The sequence below is a fragment of the Alternaria burnsii genome (genome assembly GCF_013036055.1).
Source record: "Alternaria burnsii strain CBS107.38 chromosome Unknown 755, whole genome shotgun sequence".
Classification (NCBI taxonomy): domain Eukaryota; kingdom Fungi; phylum Ascomycota; class Dothideomycetes; order Pleosporales; family Pleosporaceae; genus Alternaria; species Alternaria burnsii.
The window spans coordinates 8094-32627 of record NW_024066138.1 but is presented as its reverse complement, the minus strand read 5'-3'; the positions used below and the strand labels follow the sequence as shown (position 1 = coordinate 32627).

The window sequence follows — 24534 nt, the reverse complement described above, 5'->3', positions numbered from 1 at the left end:
GTTAAGTGTTCGAATCACTTATTTCTTATTACTTATTGATGGTAAGTAAATATATTTATAGAGATCTTAGCTTAATGGTAAAGCGTATGATTTTTAATTATTCTCATAAGGGCGCAAGGGATTTGTATAAATATTTTGTGTAGTGATACCTCTAATAACATTATTTAATCGCCTTTATAGCTCAATGGTAGAGCGGAATACTGTTAATATTTTGATAAATGTTCGATTCATTTTAAAGGCTTCCCTCAATACAATTTTTCTCAGAATAATGTAAGGAAAATAGTTACTTCCTGTAGAATGTAAAAGGGGAGTTCGAATCTCTCTATTCTGATATGTTACTAAATTCATTAATATTATTACTTTTATCTAATGCTATTACATCAAGACGAGACAAATCTATCTTGTACTCTAGAGCAACGATTACAATCTTACTAATATCAGCTTTTATAGCTTATGATAATTTATCTCTTTTATTTTTAGCAAAAGGTATAGGAATATTCGGTGGGTTATTCCATACTACAGCTACTACAAATTTTTTCCACCTATTTATCTTTTTAATAACTAGCGTTATCTTATTGTTAACTTCATTTTACCCTAGAAAAGTTTGATTGAAAGAATATAGCAGCCCGACTAGACTTTTATTTACAAAATTAGTTTATTACGGAACCTTACTTTTAAATAAAATGGGAGAGCAGTTTAAAATAATAGAATACTCCTTAATTATCTTATTTATTGTTACAGGAAGTGTTTTTCTAATTTCTACTAGTGATTTAGTATCTATATTCCTGTCTATAGAATTACAAAGTTATGGACTGTATTTATTATCAACTATCTATAGAGATTCAGAACCCGCTACTTCAGGTGGTCTTATGTATTTTTTACTAGGGGGATTGTCATCTTGTTTTATACTATTAGGTACAGCGTTACTTTATGCAAATTCTGGTACCACAAACTTAGACAGCTTATATATTATAACTAGCATATCTAATGTAAGTAAAGACAACCTTACAGGGCTACTATATTGATATAAATCTTACTATATACACATAAGTTTACTATTTATAGCTGTAGGATTCTTATTTAAAGTTTCCGCTGCACCATTCCATTTTTGAAGTCCTGACGTTTATGATGCTATTCCTACTGTTGTTACAACTTTTGTAGCTATAATAGCCAAAATTTCTATTTTTATTTTCTTATTAGAATTAGTTCACTATACAAGTAAACCAATACTAGATCTAGATTTTTCTTGAACAAATAGCTTATTACTTAGCTCTCTTCTATCTTTAGTTATTGGAACAGTGGTAGGGCTAACACAGTCTAGAATAAAAAGACTTTTTGCGTTTAGTACAATATCACACGTAGGGTTTATATTATTAGGTTTAAGTATACACACTGTAGAATCAACACAAGCGTTTATGTTCTACTTAATTCAATATTCTATCTCAAATTTAAATGCTTTTATATTAATATTAACTATTGGTTACTCTCTTTATTGTTATGTAGATAATACAAATTCTACCAAAATTATTGGAAAAGAACAGGATAGTAATGAAAAACAAAAGGATAGTAATGAAAACAACGGTAATTTAACGGATGTTAATAATTCTCCTATTCAACTTATTGATCAGTTGAAAGGATATTACTACATAAATCCTGTTATAGCCTTAAGTTTAGGGATAACTTTATTCTCTTTTGCGGGAATACCACCTTTAATAGGGTTCTTTGGTAAACAGATGATTTTAAGTGCAGCAATTGATAACGGGTATATTTTTATGAGCTTAGTTGCTATATTAACAAGCGTTATAAGTGCTGTATATTATTTAGCTATAATAAAACAAATCTTTTTTGATAAACCAGATTACCTAGTAAACGATGAACTAAAAGATTTTAATGCAGATGGTTTAATAACTGAAAAAAATACTATCGTTAAAAAAGTGAATGTAAATATAAACAATATTGTTATATCAACCTCATTAAGTTTATCTATTTCAGTTATTACATTAGTAATAACATTATTTATTTTTATACCTGAAGAATTATTAAGTTTAGCTAATATATTAGCATTGATCATTTTTAATTTATAAATGACAAGTACAACTTTTTTCATTATTTTTATACCTATATTAGCTATTATATTATTAGCGGTTAATTTAATATTAGCACCCCATAATCCTTACCAAGAAAAAGATAGTGTTTTCGAATGTGGTTTCCACTCGTTCTTAGGTCAAAATAGGACACAATTTAGTGTTTCTTTTTTTATCTTTGGACTTCTTTTTCTTTTATTTGATTTAGAAATCTTACTTGTATACCCTTATAGTGTAAGTAGTTATACTAATGATATTTATGGTTTAGTTATTATGATGGTATTTTTTGTACTATTGACCTTAGGATTTATATTTGAATTAGGTAAAAATGCATTAACTATTGATAGTAGACAAACTTCTTCATATAATAATGTAGATACTACTACACCAGTTTCTTTTATTGCTAAGCCTTATAGCACACTTTAAGATAGCTGTGTATTATATATCAATAACTATCAAACAATGCATATTTTAGCAGGTTTTTATTAGATATACCTTAAGGGTCTGACAATGGTAAATCGTATGACTCTTAATCATTCTCATAAGGGTTCAACACCCTTAGATCTTTAAAATATTACTAGTAATGTAATAAATAAAATACTAGTAATGTAATAAATAAAATATTACTAGTAATGTAATAAATAAAATATTATTAATGTAATAAATAAAATATTACTAGTAATGTAATAAATAAAATACTAGGTAATCAACAGGTTTCCATTAGCCAAGAGGATCTTGATAAGTTAAAGGATATTCCAGGCGTAAAGTTTGACTTCCCTATTGATAACAAAACATCCTTTGAGTTTGTAAATTTAGTTGTAAAACAAAGATCTCAAAAAAGCGGGGTTTATATCTTCACACATTTGTGAAAGTGGTAGCAAATATGTATGCTCTAGTAATAACCTATCTTATAGGCTATCCAAATATTTTAGATTTGAAGATAGTAAAAGAAACAAAACTGGATTAATGCTACCTATGCTTAGAAATAACGGAGAAACCAATTCAGGATGTGATGAAGAATCTAACAATGGAAAGAATGGAATAAATAGTACTGTTCTATAAACAGATCATTTTTGTCCTTTTCTTATAATTTTTGTTCTATTCTTATCTTTATTACAAGAATATTAGTAGGATAAAATCTATGTAATAACTCTTTCTAAATTATTATAAAATAATGGTTATTTTACCATTAACTTGTTATGATATTTAAGCTGTGTTCCATTTATGGTACATTTAAAAAAATAGCATTACAAATCCCAGCAAATAAATAATATTAACTGGAAGATTGCAAGATAGACTTATGTTTCTACAGCAATCGGGGGAGAAGATTCATTTAGGATTTACCTATTATTATTAAAGCCCCCACAAAAAAAATAATGAGATTATTAAAAAGTCATCCAATTTTAAGATTAGCGAATTCTTACTTAGTAAAAAAAATTCAATTTTATCCAACTAGCCCTTTTATTTTTTTTTTTGAGTTATTTATAAATAACTCAAAAAAATAAGGGTTTGTCCCACAGCAGGGTTGAAAAAAAAAAGAACATATCTATGTTCTTTTTTCTTAGATTTATATTTACAACAAGTCAAAAACAGGACTAAATTAAAAGATGAGATTTATATATTAAAAAGTGAGGCAAGGGTAAAAGATGGTAAATTTAAATTTCATTCTTGGTTAAATAACACAAACAAAGTAGAGTATGTTGAATACTCTAACCAGACAATCAATATGTAAACTTCCATTAAAACAACCATTACTCCTAAAAAAACAATGTTCAGGACAAATTCTTAACATCAAGAAACCGTTTCTTCCTTTTTCGGACAGATGATACGCCAAAAGGCACAGATCTCCTTATCCTGGTTTTTTACTTCTCCACAAAACTTATACCCTGCCTTTTCCACCACCTTTTGATTTGATTTATTATCCATCTTAATTTCAGCACACAACCGCTCAGTTGCCTTATGTTTCTCCTGGCTATCGAGGGAGATTTCCTCAACAAGGATGGTTGTATTTTCACGGGGCAGACCCCACCAAACGGACAAAAATGCCTTCAGGAACTCTGTGGCGTATCCATGACCCCAGTACTCCTTTTTGAACACATAATGCACTCTAGGCCATTGCTTGTCCATTTTAAGGACCAATCCCTCACCGATAAGTTCTCCCTCCCTTTCATCTGAGTTTTTGAGAAAGATTCCGACTCTTGTTTTGTCTTGTAATTCATTGAACCAATGTCGAGCTGTGTTCGTTTCGGGCATTGCGTCAAGGCCGTAACCACGCATAGGTTCAGGTTGCTTCAGGAGGAGGTGATAAGCTTCAAAATCCGACTCAAAGAGTGATCGAAAAAAAAGACGTTCAGAAGAAAACCTGGGGAGGTTTTGGTGAACTGGTTGAGTTGTCGAAACTTCGACAGAAGAAGGGGTTGAGGAAAGAGTAGTAGCCATTGTGGATGATGTGGGGAGTGGTGTGGTATGGTAAGTGGAAGGGTGGTTTTTTTTATTTTTTTTCGACGTAATTTCTATGAAATTACTAGAAAAAAATTAGAAGTGTGTTGATAAAAGCGGTTGGCGAAAGGATGGTTGGTGGACGGTATGTTTGTAGTATGGGATGCCTTGGTGGGGTGGTGAAAACGAAATAGTCGGGGAGAAAAGGGTGGTACTTATACTTTAAAACGCCAAGCACATACCCACTGTGCCAACCAGGCAACAATGCAGCCAAGTAGACGAATCTCCCAATAACTGAAATGAGTAGAAGTCATCTGAACAACATAAGATAAAACTGAAACCTTCTATTGGTGGATTACTATGTGACTCACATCCATCGGTTATCCGGCAATACAGACACGTCATCCATCGGTTATCCGGGAATACAGACACGTCATCCATTCGGAAAAAAGATAAGCTTGTATGATTTGATTGGTGAGACCTTATCACGCACAGCAATTGGCGATCTAGGAGAACGGACGTCTTAACGTCTTGGCTAAAGATAAGGTCGCAACCTCCAAATGGTGGAAAGTTATGTGACCCCAGAGCCAAGGGATGAAGGATTATATCCATATTCCCTTACTCGGGAATATCGTAGATATAGTATACTTGAGAGTTTTTCTCAAATAAGTGTAATTTATCTAGGTCATGATTTAGATGACCTTAGTCTTCAAGTGATTAAATCAAATTTAGAAGATATACATAATGAATTTACAAGAACAGAAAGCTGACTTATTATTCAAGAAATGAATGATATATTAAGACGATTTGTCTTCGAAAGTAGAGAATTGAATATTAAACCTCCAAAAAGGTTTAGAAAATCCTACTCACATTAGGGTATAGGGCTAGCTAAGTATGGTCGATGTTTGTAGGTATATATTTAACTAGTTTACTTTTATTTACACTTGTGTCACTTCTAGAGGTTAATTAGGAACCTCAAAAAAAAACCATTACTTATTGTTGGAATCCTTTGTTCTAGTTGGGGAAGTTTCATAGTAATGGGTATTAAAAGGGGTCAAAAAAGATAAAACTTAATAGTAATGTGTTGGATATAAATGTCTATATACTAATACATATAAACAATAACAGGAAATTTATAAAAGATTTTACGGTTTATAACAGATTCGTAAAATAGTAATAAAAGGGGTCAAAAAATATAAAACTTAATAGTAATGTGTTGGATATAAATGTCTATATACTAATACATATAAACAATAACAGGAAATTTATAAAAGATTTTACGGTTTATAACAGATTCGTAAAATAGTAATAAAAGCAGTATAATTGTTAACATAATTTATTAAATAGAAATAAGATTAAAAAATAAAAAAAAAATAAATGAGATTATTAAAAAGTCATCCAATTTTAAGATTAGCGAATTCTTACTTAGTAGATTCACCACAACCTTTAAATTTAAGTTACATGTGAAATTTTGGTTCTTTATTAGCCTTTTGTTTAATTATACAAATTGTTACTGGTGTAACTTTAGCAATGCATTACAACCCTAGTGTAGCAGAAGCATTTAATAGTGTAGAGCATATTATGCGTGATGTAAACAACGGGTGATTAATACGTTATTTACATAGTAACACTGCTTCAGCATTTTTCTTCATAGTTTACTTACACATAGGTAGAGGTATGTACTATGGATCTTACAGAGCACCTAGAACTCTAGTATGAACTATTGGTACTGTTATCTTTATCTTAATGATGGCTAAAGATAAGTGGCCAAATTGAATGTTAATTTCTCATAATAAATGTATCCAATATGACTCATTATCTTATTTCAGTAAATCTAGAACTAAAGCGTTATATAGAATAGGTCCACATAATAAGGAGGTTTTATCTATAATAATATGCGGTATGCTTGGTGACTGGTGAGCAGACCAAATTAAAGGTCAAACATCTCCAAGTGTAAGATTTAGTGTTGAGCAAGGAATAAATAATACTGCTTATATTCATAGTCTTACCTTATATTTTTATAGATTAGGTTATTGTTCTAATATTACTCCTCACCTCGTAAAGAAATCTGATAAAGGTACTGCAAGAGAGTTAGAAGAAAGGTTTAATTACAAATTAACTTTATATACTTTTACTTCCTTATTGTGAATTTATGATTCTTTTTATAAAGAGGTAAATGGAAAAAAAACCAAAGTTATACCTAGCTGAATAGGAGAATATATAACTCCTATAGGTTTAGCTCATTGAATAATGCAAGATGGTTCTAGACAAGCCAAACAAGGTATAAACATTGCAACTAATAGTTTTACTTATAAAGAATGTCTTTTTTTATGTAATATATTAAAAGATAAATATAGTCTTAAATGTACTGTTGTAAAAGCAGGATATCCAGATCAATGAAAAATAAGTATTTGAAAAGAAAGCATGACTGATTTAGTTGCAATAGTTAAACCATATATAATAGATGAAATGAAATATAAATTTATTGGTTACATTTAATATGAAATTAAAAATCAAAGTCCGTCTCTAATAAAAGTATATGCAATATATATATAGAAATATACTAGTAAGCGCTTAAAAAAAAGATAATTATTTTTTTTTTTTGCGTTACATTACTGTGAGATAGTATACCCTGACAGGGGTATAGGATAACTACTAGTTATCTGGCTATGCGGGTGAAAACGGTTAAAGACTTGATATCTAAGTTAAGACCGTCGGTTCTATATAGGATCGCTACAGACTGGGTCACCTGTGGGTATCTGAAATGATATCTAATGTACAGTCGGAAATTTCTATAACAAACGACAAAGTCGCTTGTTATACACAAGGCTTTAAAAGAGAAACATTATAAAGAGATTTAGCGGGTCTCGGGGACTAATGTTTTGATAAAGTACAGGGGCGTTATCAAGATAAAATAAAAGGATAATTAGCCGAAATTTAGACAGCTTTCTTGGGATACGTCTTGCCATACGGGCAAATGTCATTATGAGGTGCAACAGTTATTACTAACCTTATGAGTGCTATACCTTGAGTAGGTCAAGATATTGTTGAGTCAAATAATTTTACAGAAAACTACACTACAGTTTATTGCTTATCTAGTTTACTACCTACGATAGGTACTGTTAGTGCTAACGCATTAAAAAAAGGAAATAAAAATGTTAGATGTAACAAAAAAGAATATTTATCCATACCTCCTTCTTTTCTGTCTTTTTTAGCAGGATTGATAGACGGAGACGGTTACATACAAATAACAAAAACAACTAAAGGATTTATAGCCATTAAGCTAGTTATATCTATTCATTTAAAGGATATTTCAACTTTAGAGTATATACGTTCCGTTCTAAATTTAGGTAAGATTACTATATATAAAGATAATAAAAGTCCAACTTGTAAATTGATTATTAACAAAACTGATTTACAAGAAATTCTGTTCCCATTATTATTACACCATAACATATTTTTTTTAACTGAAACAAGAAATAACCAATTTAACACTGCTATGGTAATACTAGATAAAGACATAAAAAGGTTTGATCTTATACCAGATATAAATAATATGGTTAAAATATTTAACTTACCAGTAGATGCAGTAGATTATGTTAAATTAACTTTCTTTAAAAATTGAATAGTTGGTTTTACAATGGCAGAAGGGTCATTTTTTATAAAAAGTAATAATGACGGTTGTTTTCAATTGAAACAAAGAATGCATCCTAGTTTATTTGAATCATTTAAATTAGTGTTTGATACAAGTAGAAAGATAGATATTGAAAAAAATATGTATAATCAGTTTTCTGTATCTTCCAAAGCTGACATACAAACTGTTATAAATTTCTTTTCTTTTTCAGGTTTACATTCTTTGATAGGACTTAAAGGTATTTCTTATATAAAATGATTAAATGATTTAAGAAATAGCAATCGTTATGGTAATCTTAATTTTCCTTCCAACAAATAATTACATTCTTTCATTTTTATTTTCTTTTATCTGTATTAATGGGCTCCTTTGAATGGTAACATTCAATAGGCAAATGGGGAGAATTGCAAGAACATCTATAAATAATAACCTCCGATTTATAGATTATTTGCAGCGAAGCTTGATTCGGTATTATAAATGGATCAAGAACGTTCAACGACTAATGAGTGAGTAATACCAACAATAAGCTCGACACGAGTACCCCACAACCAATCATTAAAAACTATAGTTAATGATGCTTGGTTGAAGACATAGTCTAAACACCAAATATATATAAAATTGGTGAAAATAGGGATTAAATGCCCTATTAAAACGATTAATATTCGTTTATATCGTCATTTGAGGAGGTTTCAGTGTTAACAATGCAACATTAAATAGATTCTTCTCATTACATTTCGTTTTACCTTTCGTATTAGCTGCTTTAGCACTAATGCACTTAATCGTTTTACACGATACAGCTGGATCAGGAAATCCTTTAGGTGTATCAGGAAACTACGAAAGAATATCTTTTGCTCCTTATTTCATATTTAAAGATCTTATTACAATATTTGCATTTATATTTGTATTATCTTTATTTGTGTTCTTTATGCCTAATGTATTAGGAGATAGTGAAAACTATGTTGTGGCAAACCCTATGCAAACTCCTGCAGCTATCGTGCCAGAATGATACCTTCTGCCTTTCTATGCTATATTAAGATCTATACCTAACAAATTATTAGGAGTTATAGCAATGTTCGCAGCTATTCTTATATTATTACTATTACCTATTACAGATGTAAGTAGATCAAGAGGTATGCAATTTAGACCTTTAAGTAAAGCAGCTTTCTTTGTATTTGTTGCTAATTTCTTAATCTTAATGCAATTAGGGGCTAAACACGTTGAGTCTCCATTTATTGAATTTGGTCAAATAAGTACTGTTTTATACTTCTTCTACTTTACTTTTGTAATGTATGGTGTTACTGTTGTTGAAAATACTTTTGTGGATTTAAGACACAAAAAATAGTTTCCGGCGAACTTTTTTTTAATATATCATGATATATTAAAAAAAAAGTAAGTCATACAAGACGACTTAAACCTGCAAAAATTTGATTTTTTTTTTTGCTGGAAAAACTTAACAGTTAAATAGAAAATAACGGTTAGACTACCGTTAACTTGTTATGAAAATGGTAAAATTTGTTATTTATAATCCCTTGTGGTGACTATCCCAAAAATAAATAGTACTGTTCTATAAACAGATCATTTTTGTCCTATTCTTATCTTTATTACAAGAACATTAGTAGGATAAAATCTATATAATAACTCTCTCTAAATTTTTATAAAATAATGGTTATTTTACCGTTAACTTGTTATGAAAGGTAACACCTTACCAGATAGTATAACATATCCCAGTAAATAAATCGATATTAACTGGAAAATTGCACTGTATATTTATATTTACACAGCAATTAGAGGGAGGAGAAGATGAACCTATTTTTCATAAAGCCCCCATAATTATAATATTAAGTAAAAAGGTTATACTCATTACATATTCTTATTTTTTTTTACATATATCATATGGTAAAAAAAACTAAGGAAAAAATGTATGTCTATAAAAAATTTGTAAAGTGATAGCTTTATAAAAGCTAGCATTCGTTATATGGCATAAGTTATATGCCATATTGCAGAAAAGAGTTTATTACCTTACTTTATATACGGTGTGTTTTTAAAAATGTATAGCTGGTACATTATCATTCTATACGAATTAGAGGTATTTGTTCTTATTGTTTTATACAATGTTATTATCATCTTTACTTTTAACTCCTATATTAGGTGTACTTGCCATATTAATTAATAGGGATAATGGTGTTTCATTAAGAAATATAAAATTCATAGCGTTAACTACATCTATCTTAAATTTCTTTATATCATTAATAATCTTTATTTTATTTGACTTTAGTACAAATCAGTTCCAATTTGTGCAAGAGTATCATGAAATAAGTTATTTTGATTTTTATCTAGGTGTAGATGGTTTATCTATATATTTCATTCTATTGACTACAATAATTATTCCTATATCACTAGTATCGAATTGAAAATCAATAACAAAAGATGTAGAATCTTATGTTATTATAATACTGTTGTTAGAAACTTTATTATTAGCGGTTTTCTTAGTATTAGATATTTTACTCTTTTACATCTTTTTTGAATCTATTTTACCACCATTATTTATATTGATAGGAATATTTGGATCAGATAACAGAGTAAAGGCTAGTTTTTATTTATTCTTATACACATTAATTAGAGAAATTTATCAGTGTGAAAGAGCCAAACTCCGGAAAAGCCCTAAAGCTTTAGTAACCAAGGTAATAAAGGAAACTTTTTTACTGACCCCATTAATGACTGGGGGTATGGTAAGATCACTAAAGATTTCAGTAATGAAATGGGTTATCGCGGATCTAAATCAGATAAGGGTTACTTTATCTGTAAAAGAGCAACGAGTAGATGGTTCTTCAAAATCTAGAAATTTAGATTTTGTAAGGTGTACTCTAGTCGCTGGGAAACCAGTTTTAGGGAGAAAAATCCCTTTCCATCCTAATAACTGCAAAGTTGTAACCGGGCTTTTATCACCAAGAGCTTTTATACATACAACTAAATCTATAGGAGATAATCTCACTCTAAGTAAACAAGTAAACAATATATTTGGAGAAAAAAACTCTAATATAAAATTAAACCCTTTATTTGTAACCGGGTTTGTAGATGCAGAAGGATGTTTTGCAATAGGATTATTCCTTAGTAGTAATTACAAAATGGGTTATCAAACTCAAGCAATATTCAAAATTACTTTACATAAAAAGGATTTTAATTTATTATCTCAGGTTAAAGATTATTTTGGTGTAGGAACTATTACGAAACATGGTGACACCACTATAGAATATAGAGTAAAATCTTTAAAAGATTTAGATTTAATTTTATCTCATTTTGAAAAATATCCACTTATTAGTCAAAAATGGTCTGATTTAGAACTTTTCAAGTTCGCTATTTCATTACTTAAAAATAAAGAACATTTGACTAAAAAAGGGTTTAATCAAATACTTGGCATTAAGTCTTCTATGAATAAAGGTTTATCTGAGGAATTACAACTAGTTTTCCCTTAAATTACTCCGGTAAACAGACCTTTACTTATGGATAAAGATGTGAAAGATCCTTATTGATTAGCAGGGTTTACTAGTGGTGAAGGATGTTTTTTTGTTTACATACGTAATAGTTCTACAACTAAACTAGGTAAATCTATCACTTTGAAATTTCATATTGCTCAGCACAGTAGAGACACTGAACTTATTAAAAAATTTATCGCTATTTTTGGTTGCGGTAGAATTGAATTAAATTTAGATAGATCAGTTGTGTATTTTGTGGTGACAAAGTTAGAGGATATTACTTGTAAAGTAATACCATTTTTTGACAAAGCTCCTATTAAAGGTGTTAAAACCTTAGATTATGAAGATTTTAAAAAAGTGGGTGTGTTATTAACCAAAAAACACCACTTAACTGAAAAAGGTATAAATGAAATTAAGCTAATAAAATCTAATATGAATTTTCAAAGAGGTTCTTTTTAACAAATAACTACTACTAAACGTTATAATTTGCATTATATTCCATGGGGTGGATTAAACCGTCTAGTACGGTGTGGATTGAAGTAACCCTAAATTAAAGATAAACTAAAGTCCTTTTTAAGGATATATTAGTTACGTGTTGGGTTCTTTATTTTTACTATTATCTATATTAGCAATGTCATCTATAATGAGTACTACCGATTTTGATACTCTTTTTAAAGGAAATTTCATGTATTTAACACAACTTTTCTTATTTTATGGTATTTTTATAGCTTTTGCTGTAAAAACTCCTACAATTTTCCTAAATACATGACTTTTAAAGGCTCACGTTGAATCACCTTTAGGAGGAAGTATAATTTTAGCTGCTATTGTACTTAAATTGAGTTTATATGGTATACTTAGACTAATTTTACCTGTTTTACCTAAAGCTTATATGGAATATACTTATATAATTTTCCTAATTGGTGTTATTACTATTGTATACGCTAGTCTTAGTACATTGAGAACAATAGATATTAAAGAGCTTATTGCATACAGTTCTGTTTCACATGCTGCAGTTTATCTTCTAGGTGTGTTCAGTAACAGCATACAAGGTATTGAAGGTGCTATAAATTTAGGGTTGGCTCACGGACTAGTTTCACCAGGTCTATTTATATGTGCAGGAGGTGTATTATATGATAGATCTTCTACAAGAGTAATCTCTTTCTACAGAGGAGTTACTCAAGTAATGCCATTATTTGCTATATTATTCTTTATACTATGTCTTGCTAACTGTGGAGCTCCTTTATCTTTAAATTTCATAGGAGAATTTTTATCATTATATGGGGTATTTGAAAGATCATCTTTATTTGGTGTTTTTGCAAGTTCTTCAATAATTTTCTCTGCAGCATACACTATATATATGTATCAAAGAATAGCTTTTGGTGGAGCGTATTCAAGAATGTTTACCTTTAGTATACCGGATTTAACTAAAAGAGAATTTACTATCTTATTAATATTAGTTATACCTACTGTTTTATTTGGTATATATCCTGCACCAATATTAGACGCTATCCATTATTCAGTTTCAACTTTAATTTACCTTTTTGATGGTAACATAGTGTAATTTACACCGGAAGTAAAACAATTGTCTTTTTAAAATTAATTTGTTATGAAATATGAGCTGTGTACCATTTATGGTGCACCGGAAGAGCACCGGAAGAGCACCGGAAGAGCACCGGAAGAGCACCGGAAGAGCACCGGAAGAGTAAAACAATTGTCTTTTAAAATTAATTTGTTATGAAATATGAGCTGTGTACCATTTATGGTACATTTTAGAAAATAGTATAACATATCCCAGTAGATAAATGTTTTTTATAGCTGGAAGATTGCAAGATAGACTTATATTTCTACAGCAATAGGGGGAGAAGATTCATTTAGGATTTACCTATTATTATTAAATCCCCCATTAAAAAAAAAGTTAACTTACAAAAATACAATAGTAGAGTATTTTACATTTATGTATAATAGATGAACAATACGATATTTTAGAACACATACATTAATTTATATTTTTATACAATGAATTTATCACTAATTTTATTTACAATTGGAATTTTGGGTTTTGTTTTAAACAGAAAAAACATAATTTTAATGCTTATTTCAATAGAAATAATGCTATTAGCTATTACATTTCTAGTATTGGTTAGCTCACTTAGCTTTGATGATATATTAGGTCAAACGTATGCTATTTATATTATTGCCATAGCCGGAGCAGAGTCTGCGATTGGTTTAGGTATTTTAGTAGCTTTTTATAGATTTATCTCTTTTAAATCAATCCATCTATCCTTTAGTCAAGCTAAATCACCCATTAAAGCTCTTAATATCATTCCAAGTGGAATAAGAAATTATTCTACATCTAAACCCCTTAACTCGGTTTGGACCCCCTCTCTCTCTGAGAGAGGGGTAAAAATTCTTTAGATCCATTATTTATAACTGGAATTTTTGATGCGGAAAGTTCCTTTCTAATTGCAATGCTAAAGAATTCTAGATATAAAACTGGATGAAATGTGCAGGCCAGAATTCAACTAAAGATGCATAAAAAAGATAGATCTTTAGTATTGAAAATACAGGAATGTTTCGGAGGTATAGGACTTGTATCCCAACCCAATAATAATTCTACAGTTTAATTTAGGGTTCATTCTATTAAGGATATAACTAATGTAATTATACCGCACTTTGATAATTATCCCTTATTAACTAAAAAATATTCCGATTATATGCTTTTTAAAAATGTTATTAATTTAATGTTAGAAAAACAGCATACTAATCTAGAGGGAATACAAAAAATAATTAATAAAAGGGCATCTATGAATTGAGGTTTATCTGACCAATTAAAAAAGGCTTTTCCTGAAACTATTCCTGTTATAAGAGAAGAAAAAGTAAATAACTATAATACACTTGTGCATTCTAAATCGTGAATAGCTGGATTTTCAACAGGAGAATCTAATTTTTTTATGGCTATTAATAAATCTAAGACAAAAGACAATATATATGCTTCATTACGTTTTTCTATTGCTCAAGATTTAAGAGATGTAGATTTATTAGAGAGTTTTGTAGACTTCTTTAAATGCGGATATGTAGTTAGATATGAAAAACGTTCAATAGCTGAGTTTGTAGTTACAAGAATTGATGATATAATTAACCATGTAATACCTTTTTTTGAAGAATATAATATTGCAGGATAAAAGTACTCAAATTATTGTACTTTTAAAATAGCTGCTTTTATGGTTAAAAACAAAGAACATTTAAAAGACGATGGTCTTAAAGAAATCTTGTTATTAAAAAACAAAACGGGGATTGCTACTAAAAATAATAATGGAGATGATTAGGGGTTTGAGAGAAAATAGGTCAAAAAAGGTAGAGCAAACCTCTATCTAGTCTCATTAAGGCGAAATCTTCAAAATGCGGGGAAATCTTAAAGACAAATCTACCAAATTAATATAGTAATATGATTAATGGAACAGGTAATGACTCGTTGTATGGTAAAAACGGTTTGTATGAAGAAATGAAATAGATAATCCGCAGCTAAACATCAATATAGAAATATTGGTAAACAGTTCATCGACTAAATGGAGGTTGGTTTATAATTATATAATTATATAATTATATAATTATTTGCTTAAGGTATAGTCAGGCATAATAGAAAAATTATGGTAATATCCTATCCTTCCTAAGGGAATACAATTCCTATGGAAAAAAGGAGAAAACGAAGAGGAAGTATTAGTATTGAATTTAAATAATGTATCTAGCTATAATTATCTTACCACTATTAGGATCAATAGCTTCTGGTTTTTTTGGTAGAAAAATCGGAGTATCAGGAGCACAAATAATTACATGTACAGCTGTTGTAACTACAACAATATTAGCTGTTTTAGCTTTCTTTGAAGTTGGGTTAAATAATATACCTGTATCCATAGAGGTATTCAGATGAATTGATTCTGAATCATTAAATGTATCCTGAGGATTTCATTTTGATTCATTAACAGTTTCTATGCTTATACCTGTTTTAATAGTTTCTTCTTTAGTGCATATCTATTCTATAGGTTATATGAGTGAGGATCCTCACAATCAAAGGTTCTTTAGCTATTTAAGCTTGTTCACATTTATGATGGTTATATTAGTTACAGCTAATAACTATTTATTAATGTTTGTAGGGTGAGAAGGTGTTGGGGTTTGTTCATATCTTTTAGTATGTTTTTGATTTACTAGAATAGCAGCAAATCAAAGTTCTCTTTCAGCATTTTTAACAAATAGAGTAGGTGATTGTTTCTTAACTATAGGTATGTTTGCTATATTATGAGCGTTTGGTAATCTTGATTATGCAACTGTATTCTCATTAGCTCCTTACATGAATGAAAATGTTGTTACTATTGTAGGTATATGTTTATTAATTGGAGCTATGGCTAAAAGTTCTCAAGTAGGACTTCACGTATGATTACCTATGGCGATGGAAGGTTTGAATAGGGCCTTCCTTAAACTTCACTATATGCGGGAACATCCCGTTTTTATATTCTGGTCCACTGTTTACTTTGTAAGCTTCGGAAAAACCCAGAATGAGGGACAATCCGCAGGAAACCACGTTATTAACTTGGGCTCTTAAGAGACTACACGTGAAGCAATTACATTAAATGATAAAAATTTTTTTGAATGATGGTTAATAGGATTTGCTGAAGGAGACGGAGGATTTAGTATAGACAAAAGAGGCTATTTAGTGTTTAAAGTAACACAATGTAGCGTAGATGCACAAGTACTATTCTATATTAAAAAAGAATTAGGCTTTGGATCCGTAACAGTACAAAGCAAATTAAACCAAACTCATCAGTATAGAGTTAGAGATAAAGATAATCTTTTAAAAATAATAAAGATATTCAATGGTAACTTAATAACCAAAAATAAAAAACTTCAGTTTAAATCATGATTAGAAGCTTTTAATTTAAAATATAAAACTAATATTACACATATAGAATCAAATGGAAAAGTAAATTTATGTAATGCATGATTATCTGGATTTACAGATGCAGAAGGATGTTTCACTAGTTCTGCTTATTTAAGTAAAACAGGTAAACATATTGTTACTGTAAGATACGTAGTTTCTCAAAAAGATGATGTGGAATTTAGTAAACTGCTTGCTAACCTAATAGATGGTTATGTAACACATGTAAAAAACTATAATGGTTATAATACTGTAGTTAATTTTGGTAAACTTAATAAAATATTAAGTTATCTACACAATTATCCTCTTAAAACTAAAAAACATGTTTCATACTTGAAATGGTTAAAAATATATGATCTGGTTAAAGATAAAAAACATTTAACTGAATCAGGTATAGAGATCATAAAAGATAAAATTAAATTCATAAACAATTAATGTAATTGATGATATAGTCCGAACAACAACGTGAGTTGTTGAGTATTTGTGCCGTATTAGTGTAGACATTGATCTACATATAGCATAAATCAACAAATTTGCCTACACCAGTTTCTGCTTTAATACACGCTGCTACTATGGTTACAGCAGGAGTGTATTTATTAATGCGTTCATCTCCTTTAATTGAATACAGTTCAACAGTTTTAATGTTATGTCTATGATTAGGTGCTATTACAACTGTATTTAGTTCTCTAATTGGTTTATTCCAACAAGATATTAAAAAAGTTATTGCTTATTCTACAATGAGCCAGCTTGGGATGATGGTTATAGCTGTAGGTTTATCATCTTATAACATAGCGTTATTCCATTTAGTTAATCATGCTTTCTATAAAGCATTATTATTCTTAGGAGCTGGAGCAGTAATTCACGCTGTAGCGGATAATCAAGATTTTAGAAGATATGGAGGATTGAGACAATTCCTACCTCTTACTTACTCTGTAATGCTTATAGCTTCTTTAAGCTTAGTTGCATTCCCATTTATGACAGGATTCTATTCAAAAGATTTTATACTTGAATCTGCTTATGGTCAATATTATTTCTCTGGTACTGTTGTTTATATAATAGCTACTATAGGAGCAATGTTTACTACATTATACTCTGTAAAAGTGTTGTATTTAACATTCTTAACTAATCCTAATGGACCTTTAATAAACTATAAAAAAGCACATGAAGGTGATATCTTTATGAGCTTACCTTTAATGATTTTAGCTGTATTCTCAATATTCTTTGGGTTTATAACAAAAGACATGTTTATAGGGTTAGGTTCAGGATTCTTTTCAGATAATGCTTTATTTATACATCCTTCTCATGAAATAATGCTAGATACTGAATTTGGAGTACCAACTCTATTTAAGTTATTACCTTTAATATTTACTATTTCATTAAGTGTAATCGCTATAGTGTTGTCTGAATATTTATCTACTATACTAATTTACTTTAAATTATCTAGAGTAGGTTACAACATATTTAGTTTCTTCAATCAACGTTTCTTAATAGAACTATTTTACAACAGATACATTACAGGTATTGTACTAAAACTTGGTGGACAAACTACTAAAGTAATAGATAAAGGATCCGTAGAGTATTTAGGTCCTTATGGGTTAGAGAAAGGATTATTAAATATAAGTAGTAATATTGCTAAATTAAACACTGGTGTTATTACATCTTATGCATTGTATATCTTGATAGGGTTAATCTTTTATCTTTTATTTAACTCCTATATTAATAATTCTATTATTACTCTAGCACTACTTATATCTTTATCACTAGTATTGTCTTAAAATAGTAATTCTACTATGCCAAGGATTGTTCATTTACAAAGCTCTCCAGTCTCTCCAGTCTCTCCAGAACTAACGGGTGGTCTTCGTGCGCTTAACGATTTTGTTTTAGGTCTATCTACTGGCCGAGAAATGAGAGTACAATAAGACAACTGTGTTTTTAGGGCAAGTGAGCTAGTAGCAATTGATATAAAGATAATTAAAGATTAGAAAAGAGAGATATTTAAGCTAGCAGATTCAGAGTTAAGTAAAAAGGGTATTACACAAGCTTCAAAAGATCAAATCATTTCTATTAAACAAAGTGCTGCTGAATTATCATTAAAAGGTCACATGGACCTTATTGAAACTATGCAAGCTGTTACAGATTGACTTACTTAGCTATTAGACACACATAATAGTAAAATAACGGTTATATCACCATACTTGTTATGAAAAAGGTGAAATCACTAATTTATAGTAATTTTTTTATCTATTATAATATAACAAATCCCAGTATATACATCTTATGAATTAACTGGTTAATTGCAGTACAAATTTTATACTGCAATTAGGGGGAGGGGAGAAGAGTAAAATAAACTTTTGCTTAAAGCCCCCACAAAAAAAAAAAGAAATTAGCTCAATTGGTAGAGCATCCGTTTTACCTTATTTTTTTTTTTGCTTATGGTTACTTATATGTTTTGGCAAAAGAAAAAAAATTCGCGGAGGGTGTTCGATTCACTTATTTTTTCAACTTATTTATCATAATTATATACCTATCTTAAAGGGAAAATGGTTAATTTTAACGATAATAAACATAAAAAATTGCTTAATTCGCCTTTATTTTAAAATATATAATCTATGCGACTTAAATAGATAATTAACTTGATTTATTAAAATATACTTTTTAACTAAATGTAATTTTAAGATCATTATTCTAAATTTAAAATGTTATATTTTCCAACAATTATCTCTGTTCTTGAAGTATTGGCTGTTACTGTACCTGTTTTATTAACAGTAGCTTTTGTAACTATAGCTGAGAGAAAAACAATGGCTAGCATGCAAAGAAGACTGGGACCTAATGCAGTGGGTTGATATGGTCTACTTCAAGCATTTGCTGATGCTCTTAAACTTTTATTAAAAGAGTATGTTTCTCCTACACAAGCCAATATAGTATTATTTTTCCTTGGTCCGATTATAACTTTAATCTTTTCATTATTAGGATATGCTGTAATACCTTATGGTCCTGGTTTAGTGCTACTAGACTATAATCTGGGTATATTATATATGTTAGCTATGTCTTCATTAGCTACATATGGAATTCTGCTGGCTGGATGGTCAGCTAATTCTAAATATGCTTTTTTAGGGTCTTTAAGAAGTACAGCTCAATTAATTAGTTATGAATTAATTTTAAGTTCTGCTATACTTTTAGTAGTATTATTAGCAGGTAGCTTAGACATAACTGTTATTATAGAAGCTCAAAGAGCTATTTGATATGTAGTACCTTTATTTCCTATATTCATTGTGTTTTTTATAGGATCTATAGCGGAAACAAATAGAGCTCCGTTTGATCTAGCAGAGGCTATTTTTTACCAATTGTAATTCCACTTATAATGATTTGGCCTCTTTAAATATCGCTATATGCTGAAAACTTTTAAAGCTTTACATACGTTGACCATAGTGTTATTGCCATGCTGTATATGAAGTCATGTAAATATTGTCAAAGATGTTACAATAAACAATCAGCAGGAAACAAAAATAATTGTAATTATGAGTAGGATCCTCAGAGACTACACGCGATAATACAGTTATATAATTGTATATGATATAGTCCATAAGTATATAAGAGTATATTTTTTGAGATAAACCCAAATTCAATTTAAAAACACTTACAGAAAGAAACCTAATTTAAATTTTACATTACGTAGACCTTATTCTACCTCAAGTTCTCCTAAAGAAGATAATCCTATACCTATATTAATTATAACGAATTTACAGGATAAAGATATCATATTTTCTAAACGTGATCTCCCATTTTTTTTTAATTAAAAAAAAATTGGAGGAATATACAGTTTTTTAAATATGGTTAATGGAAAAAATATATTGGTAGTGCAAAAGATTTATACTTAAGATTAAACGAACATTTATCAAATAGAAAATCAAATAGGGCTTTACAGATTGCTATTTAAAAATATGGTTTAGAGAACTTTAACTTTTGTATATATGAATATTTTACTTATGAGAATAAGACTACTAGCTTTAAATTATTAACTGAATTAGAAACTATGTATATAAATAAATTTAAATTTAGCAATTTATATAATTTTTTAAAAAATGCTTCTAGCTCAGAAGGTTACAAGTATACAGAAGCTGCTAAAGAAAAAATGGTTGAAAGATTTAAAGATAAGACTAACCATCCTTTCTGAGGAAAGCATCATGATGAAAGATCTAAATCTTTAATTAGCAAACCTGGGTCATTAAATCCTATGTTTGGTAAGACACATTCGGAAAAAACTAAAGAGCTTATAAGAAGTAAAAGAGTTAAATATCCTAATGGTGTAGGTATCTATGACCTAGATAACAATATGATAAAAAGGTTTGATTATGCTTCAGATCTAGCTATTTATTTAAATGTATCTAAGGTCACTGTAAGTAAATATATAAATAAAGGGTTGGTTTTTAAAGGTAAATACTACTTAAAAGTTAACTCTTTTAACGAATAAGTAAAGTATTTACCTATACTCTACAATACAGGAATCAGAACTTGTAAGTGGGTTTATGACAGAGCATTCAGCTGTTATTTTTGTATTTTTCTTTTTAGCTGAATATGCTAGTATTATTCTTATTTGTATTTTAAATAGTATATTATTTTTAGGTGGTTATCTGTTTGACTTTAACTATTATCTATATCCTTACTTTTATTTAGTGCAATTTATTGCAGGGGATAGTTATATGTATCTAACAGAAAATGAAACTAATTTTAATGTAATTGACTTTGATAATTACAATTCAGTAATAGGAACAACTATAAGTGGTGTGGTAATAGGACTTAAAACTTGTGTAATGATCTTTACTTTTATCTGAGCGAGAGCCTCATTCCCGCGTATTCGTTACGATCAGCTTATGTCCTATTGTTGAACTGTTTTATTACCAATAGTTATTGCATTTATTATACTAGTCCCATGTATATTATATAGTTTTGAAATAATGCCTTGTAATATACCTTTATTATAAATTAACAAAAATTTATGTAAATAAAGTTTTTTTAATTATAAATTTAAATGTGTTATGTATTTAAATATAATACTACAAAAAAGTTTTTTTTGATATATATAATATACTCTAGTCTCCAAAGGGAGAGAAGATAGTATATCTTTTATATATAAGTATAAAGTAACTTTTCTAAAATTTTTTCTATGTATTATAAGTATTCTATTAACATAGATCCTATAATAGAAAAGAAACTAAAAACTATTTAAATATATAAAAATTATTAGTATGGAAATAAAAATTATTAGTATGGAAATAAAATAAGTCCTCCTAACTAGTACTTAAAAGGTTTTATGCTACTAGCTCTTTAGTTTAAAACACTTTTTTGACTTTGCTGTGTTAATTAGCGCACAATAACTATACTGGTGGAGTATATATTGTATTTTATAATATATCATTATTTGAATGAATTGTACGTACAAAAGAGCTTGTTGACATAAATTAAGGTGTTTTACAAATACAAGAACTATAATAATAAAATAATTTACTATAACAGTCATTACATACCTGCTTATTATTGTCAAGTACACCTGTACTAATAGACAAGTTTTTTGTATTTATTGGGCTTCCTAATGAGAGAAAGGTGTTTTTCTATCAACACTCATCTCACACTACCCCGGGAGGATTGGCCCTTTTTATAATTTTGAGTAGAACAAAAGGGAAAAGTGAAAAAACGCCCTTAACCGCTTGTAACCTTTCACTATAAGAGATGTTAGGAATCGAACCTACAAATAAATTTTATATTGTTAATAATATTACACCTAGCTCTCCTTTTATAGAAGTATGTAATACTTTCTACAGATCTATTTTTGTGTATTTTCGGGATAAAGTAGTAAATTTAATATATTTTATTTCCATTCTACCCCTCTTATTTTTTTTAGTAATTTCGGCTTATATTTTTCGACATAATTTATATAGATATTACTAGAAAAATATAAAAAGAAATAACGTCAAAAACAAATAAGGGCTTTTATAATTTTTTTTCCTTTTGACATTGTTGGTTGCTTTACTTTCTTTTTTTTCTGTTTGTTTATTTTTTATAAAAAATAAACAGTTAAACAAAAAAAAAATAAGCAGCAGGGTAGAAAAGAACAAGTATATGTTTTTTTCAACCCATGAGAGAATATATAAAAATATAACCAATATAGCAGTAGGTATATATGATATTTTTATACTAAGTAAATATCATATATAGCTGTAGGTATATAGGATATACACAATACTAAGTAAATATATTGCTCTATAAAATGTGAAAAATCCACAGTTAGCATTAATTAATGACTGCTAACTCAACCCTTTAACCCAAAAGTACCATTTCTTGTCTTAGAATTAATAAGGGTATATTGTGTATTGGATTTAACGTGACCTCTTAGCATAGTAGATGGTTTATTATTAAATGAGGAACGTATGTTTTTTAAGCTACCTGCATATCTATACTTAAACACCGCTCTCATAGCTGTTAAACGTCTTGTTAATCTACCTGATGCTTCAAATCTTACACCACTTACTACTTGTTGTTTTATGGTATTTATAATATTGTTTTTGTTCATTGCTTCAATATTATCATCAAATGTTATAAGTGTGTGTAAATCAGGTATTCTTACCATTTGTAAAACAGCTTTTCTTAAAACTCTTACTGCTTTATTTTTCCTATCTCTTAATTTTAAAGCTACTGCTGATGAAAAGACGTCACTATTTAAATGTATAGATTTTAATTCAACTAAGTTAATTTCTACCTTTTTGTAATATAATTTTTCAATTAAACTAATTAAACCTAAATTTCTTAAGTTTAGATTTAAGCTATTGAATTTAGATTTATTAAAATTAAGTAATTTTAATGAATTAAATAATATTTTTTGTAATCTAACTAATTTTTTTAAAAGTCTAATGTTATAAGTAGGTATATTACTTAACTTAAGGTATTTTCTTCTTAAATTTACTAGGAAGTATCTTATTAAGTTGTTATTTGTTTTAAAGAAAGCCATATTTCATTTTCTAAATATGAAAAAGTTATTCTTTAATAAAGCAGGTATTCTGTTTTTATGGTTTGGTACAAATCCTCTTTTTCCATCAACAAATAGTTTTCTGTAACTTATATATTTTACAAGTACAAGAATTTTTAATATATACCACTCAATAGAAAATTTTTGTTTATTATATATATGTAATGTAATAAAAAGTTTTGTGTTAGTATGTTTTAGCTCAACTCTACTTGCATATATTTTGTTTGCTGAATAACGAATCTTGTTATCACGTCTACGTTTAAAAAGAATTTTTATTTTATCTTGTAGCATATTACAATAACTTCTAAGTAATTTATTTAATACAGCATCGTTACTTATTAAAGATTTAATGTAAGATTTATTGTAAGAGTATACACTACTAAATCATTCTTTATTAGAAGACGTATAAAAAATAATGTTATTATATTCATCTCTTTCAGAATTACTTTGTATTTTTGGATTTTTTTCTATAATATAGTTAGTACTTAATGGTTTATCATTAAAACTATTTTGTTTATTTTTCAATATGGTTAACATAGAATATTATTATGAATTATTGGTATAAATTAGGGGGGCGGGGAAAACAATGAAAGTTATAAGTTTAATTAATATTGTACATCCTTAATACATTTCTATGATTTTTTATGTTTATTATCGTTAAAATTAACCATTTTCCCTTTAAGATAGGAATGTAATTATGAAAAATAAGTTGAAAAAATAGGTGAATCGAACAATTAACCTCTCAGGTGTAAAGCGGATGCTTTCTCCTAGTCCCTGCTTATACTCTAGATAGAGTATTTTTAAGGCTTTATAATGTTTCTTCCATTTCATCTCCTTATTGTATACTTATCATTCGCAAAAAGTTAAAAAAAATAAGTGGTTTGAACACTTAACCTGCCGCACATAAAACGGATGCTCTACCAATTGAGCTAATTTCTTTTTTATGGGGGGGGGGG

The 24534-nt window shown here is 28.7% G+C and overlaps 3 protein-coding genes across 3 annotated transcripts; 2 read left to right on the top strand and 1 right to left on the bottom strand.

The window, feature by feature from the left end:
- Window positions 1-3875: 3875 nt before the first annotated feature.
- GT037_011311 (n-acetyl-transferase) lies at window positions 3876-4523 on the bottom strand (the record flags this gene model as incomplete). The annotated part of the gene is made up of 1 exon (XM_038936358.1): window positions 3876-4523. The coding sequence occupies one exon, from the start codon at window positions 4521-4523 to the stop codon at window positions 3876-3878; it is 648 nt and encodes a 215-aa protein (XP_038780983.1).
- Window positions 4524-9223: 4700 nt separating this feature from the next.
- On the top strand, window positions 9224-9496 carry GT037_011310 (cytochrome b; the record flags this gene model as incomplete). Its single annotated transcript, XM_038936357.1, has 1 exon — window positions 9224-9496. The coding sequence occupies one exon, from the start codon at window positions 9224-9226 to the stop codon at window positions 9494-9496; it is 273 nt and encodes a 90-aa protein (XP_038780982.1).
- A 1372-nt stretch (window positions 9497-10868) lies between these two features.
- GT037_011309 (uncharacterized protein) lies at window positions 10869-11627 on the top strand (the record flags this gene model as incomplete). Its single annotated transcript, XM_038936356.1, has 1 exon — window positions 10869-11627. One exon carries the CDS (start codon window positions 10869-10871, stop codon window positions 11625-11627), a length of 759 nt encoding a protein of 252 aa, XP_038780981.1.
- Window positions 11628-24534: the final 12907 nt, after the last annotated feature.